General features: G+C 33.2%; 1 protein-coding gene across 1 annotated transcript; it reads left to right on the top strand.

Annotated features, from left to right (window-relative positions):
- The first annotated feature begins 325 nt into the window (after positions 1–325).
- LOC126666889 (uncharacterized) lies at positions 326–1,453 on the top strand. Its single transcript, XM_050359788.1, has one exon. It carries the CDS (start codon positions 433–435, stop codon positions 1,336–1,338), a length of 906 nt encoding a protein of 301 aa, XP_050215745.1. The 5' UTR covers positions 326–432; the 3' UTR covers positions 1,339–1,453.
- The last annotated feature ends 2,626 nt before the right edge of the window (positions 1,454–4,079 follow it).

Raw genomic sequence — 4,079 nt, 5'->3', positions numbered from 1 at the left:
AAAGTCTAATTGTGCCAAAAAAAAACCTTTTTGACTTTTCTGATAATCTATCCAAAGCTCTTTAAATTTACAAATCTATTCAATGCTTTAAAAAAATCAATATAATTGTGTTTATGTTGCATGCCAAACTGGCAAAAAATATGAAATTATAGTTTACCGATCGAAGATCAAGTCGATTCCAACCAGTATCTGAACCTAAAAATACTTACCAGTCATACAAAATTCATCAAGTAGCGTGTGTAATAAGTATCCAAATATAGTATATCATGCCAATATCAAAAAAAGGAAACCTAACTTTATCCTCTATAAATACCTAAGTAAGGCTTCTTAAAATCTCCAAAATACTTTCGTGTCATAGCTACTAGGGCTTGCATATTGGTCTCTCATTAGTTATCAACTTCTCCAAATTAAGTTGTAGCATTTTCTAAGAAGATGGGTAGCTTCATTGGGCATGTATTTCCAGGCTTAGCATTTGTATTTCTAGGGTTATGGCATCTCTTTAATCACATAAAACTTCATTCTCTTCCCCCAAACTCTTACACATCTTCAGCATGGTTTCCCACCGCAAAAGTGCGATACATAGAGCTTTACATGATCATATTATGCAGCTCCATCTCTGTATCCATGGAGCTTTTCATAGGTCCGTCAAAGCACCAACCATTAGATACTGATGGAACCATACCATCAAATCATCTTAGAAACTTCGAACACTCCTCAATTTCAATGTTCTTCTTGGTCTATGCAACTTTCGCAATATTTCTCGATAAACTTAAGGCTAATGTTAGCGTTAAGTTCGGTCTGACACAGCTTATAGCAGCATTAGCCTTTGCTCAAGAACTATTTCTTTTCCATTTACATTCAACTGACCATCATGGTCTTGAAGGGCAATACCATTTACTTCTCCAATTTATCGTAATCGTCTCGTTAGCCACCACCCTTTTCGGCATTGGCATGCCTAAAAGTTTCTTGGTTAGTTTTGTGAGATCAGTGAGTATTTTGTTTCAAGGTGTATGGTTTATAGTAATGGGATATATGCTATGGACACCAAAGTTGATACCTAAAGGTTGCTTGATTCACAATGAAGATGGTCATATTGTGGTTAGATGTGGAAGCCAAGATGCATTAAATAGAGCTAAATCATTAGTGAATATTGAGTTTAGTTGGTTACTTATTGGAATTACCATCTTTTCAATCTCCTTTTACATAGGTTTGGTTGAAATGTATAGTAAAAAAGTTGTGTACTCTTCATTTGCAAAGGAGTTGGAAGATCTTCGTAGTGATGCTGAATCCCAAAGTGATACAGAGAAAACTTTTACAGCTCTATACATGGAAAGGTAAAAGATACTTACAATGGGTTTGATTATAATATTTGTACCTGCATACTTAATGTAGGAATATGCTATTGCAAAACTAAGCATTTTATGGGAACATAAATAAAATCCTTTTTATGTTATTATTTGTGTATATGTAATAGTTTGTTATTAAATGAAATGCTATATGTGTAATTTTATTTTTAATTTTATTGATACTCATATATGGACCTGGTGTACGGTTCCACTATAGCCTCGATACGACTAGACATTTTAACTTATTATAGGGGTTAATTTATCTGCATGTCCCTGTACTTTGCTCTTCTTGCACATAAAGTTCTTGCACTAAAATATTTCATCAATAAATCCCTGCATTTTCACTTCCATCACCCCGGGTTCCCTTTGTTAAGGTGAGTATTGACGCCGTCAAAACACTTTTAATTTTTTTTAATTTTGGGGCTCTGCACTTTTAATGTAGAGATTATATATATATATATATATATATATATATATATATATATATACTAGTTTTTTTGGCCACGATATCTATATGACCCGTTATTTATATTATAATTATATATCTTTTTAATAATATATTATTATTTAAATTTTATTAGATTTGTGTTTTTTATTTGATTTTGTTTAATTATTTTATAAATTTTAATTTCATTTATTGGAAATGTTAAAAAGTTATAATTAAGCAATAGATTTAATTTTTGATATTGTTGTTATTAAAAAATGATAATATGATTGAAGCAAATTTATATTATTTTTCATAGTAAATAACTAATAATTTAATAAATATCAAAAATATCGAAGGTTTAACACAAATATTATAGTATAATTTATTTTGATAATGTCACGACCCAAATTACTGAGCCGAGACCGGCGCTAAGGAGTGAGAGTGGTAGATCCAAAACCCGTAGCAAGCCTAAAACCATAAAAAAAAAATTTCGCAAATAACAATCATATAAGGACTAGTCAAACGGAAGCAAATACGCAATATTTATACAAATATATCGTTCGATCAAACATGGTCTATAACTTCTGTACCACGTACGTACTTGGCCCATGATACTATATACATACTAGTGTATCTAAGTCATATCACCGGCAATTGGCGCCGTGAAACAAAATACAACTGACATAGCCTACAAAAAGATATAAACAAAGACATCAAGTAAAGCAACAACATATATAAGGAAAATATTTATCCTTATATGGTCTCACACAGTGAAAAAGTAGAGAATCATTCTCCCACTACCTTCTTGGTCGTCCAAGCACACATGGTATGAATCATGCGCTACAATATTCTTTATATCTTTGATGTCAAGCAGAATATTGTACGGATCTTATTTCAGTCATTTCTTAACGCCTAACTTGAATTCTCATAACTCTTACTCTTAGCAGGTAATAGTGAGAATTCACATCCGGCTATCACAGATTATTTGGATACGGGCGATCCAAAACGGTTATAAATATAGTATATAACCTCATCTCATTTTCTTGAGGCGATAATCCTAACATTATATCTCATCTCCACTCGCTCATATAGCGCTAGAGGCGACCGCTCGTGTGAGTGAGCCGATCTAAAATCTGTGTGACATCCTTGTTGAGCTTTTAACAAATAACATATGTGATGTGTATGATATAACAAAAATCAATGATGAAACATAATACTCATTTTTGCAAACGTCTTATAAGTACAATACAAGCTCAACAAAATATTTATAGATAAATACAATTATCTAAATTCTACGCAATCCAAGAGATTTAACATGTGCAAGGAATACATCTCTTGGGATCAGTTTAGTAAGGGGATCAGCTACAATTTGATGCGTAGAAATATATTGTACTACCACTTCTCTTTTGGCGATTATGTCTCTAACGTAGTTATACTTGGTATCAATGTGTTTGGTTCTACTATGGAATTTTGGATCTTTGGTGTAAGCAATTGCTGCTTGATTATCACAATGAAGTGTAATAGCACCTTCGTTCTCATTTTTAAAACCCAAATTTCCAAAAAAATTTCTTAACCAAACAGCGTCTTGCACAGCTGTAGAACATGCTATGAATTCAGCTTCCATAGTTGATAAAGCTATGCTCGTTTATTTCTTACTACACCAAGAGATGGCGCCTTTATTAAGTAAGAAAACAAAAGCAGAAGTTGATTTACGTTGATCAAGATCTCCTCCCCAATCAGCGTCTGAGTATCCAATGAGACGCATTTCAGATCCTTGATAACATAAACAGTAATTCTTGGTGCCTTTTAGATATCTGAATATCCTTTTCACCGCTTTCCAATGCTCACGTCCAGGTTTGGATTGATACCGGCTGACTAGCCCAACAGCAAAACATATGTCTGGGCGAGTGCACATCATAGCATACATTAGACTTCCTACAGCACTAGCATATGGTACAGTGGACATCTCTTTTTGTTCTTGTGGATTGTTAGGATACATTGTTATACTTAAAGCATCACATTTTGATACTGGCGTATCCACTGGCTTACAAGTACTCATATTGAAGCGCTCCAAAACCTTTTGGATATAATCCTCTTGTGACAGAGCCAAAAGTTTCTTAGAGCGATCTCTTTTTATTTTAACTCCCAATATGTAGTCTGCCTCGCCCATATCTTTCATGTCGAAGTTTGTGGACAACCATTTTTTAATGGTTATGACACTCTTTGTCATTTCCAGCAATCAAAATATCATCAACATAAAGAGATAGAATTGCAAATTTATCTTCAGATCTTTTGATGTAAACACA

The sequence above is a fragment of the Mercurialis annua genome, linkage group LG2 (assembly GCF_937616625.2).
Source record: "Mercurialis annua linkage group LG2, ddMerAnnu1.2, whole genome shotgun sequence".
In the NCBI taxonomy this organism is placed as follows: Eukaryota; Viridiplantae; Streptophyta; class Magnoliopsida; order Malpighiales; family Euphorbiaceae; genus Mercurialis; species Mercurialis annua.
Note: the sequence above shows the minus strand (reverse complement) of the source record. Positions and strands in the feature narration are given on the sequence as shown.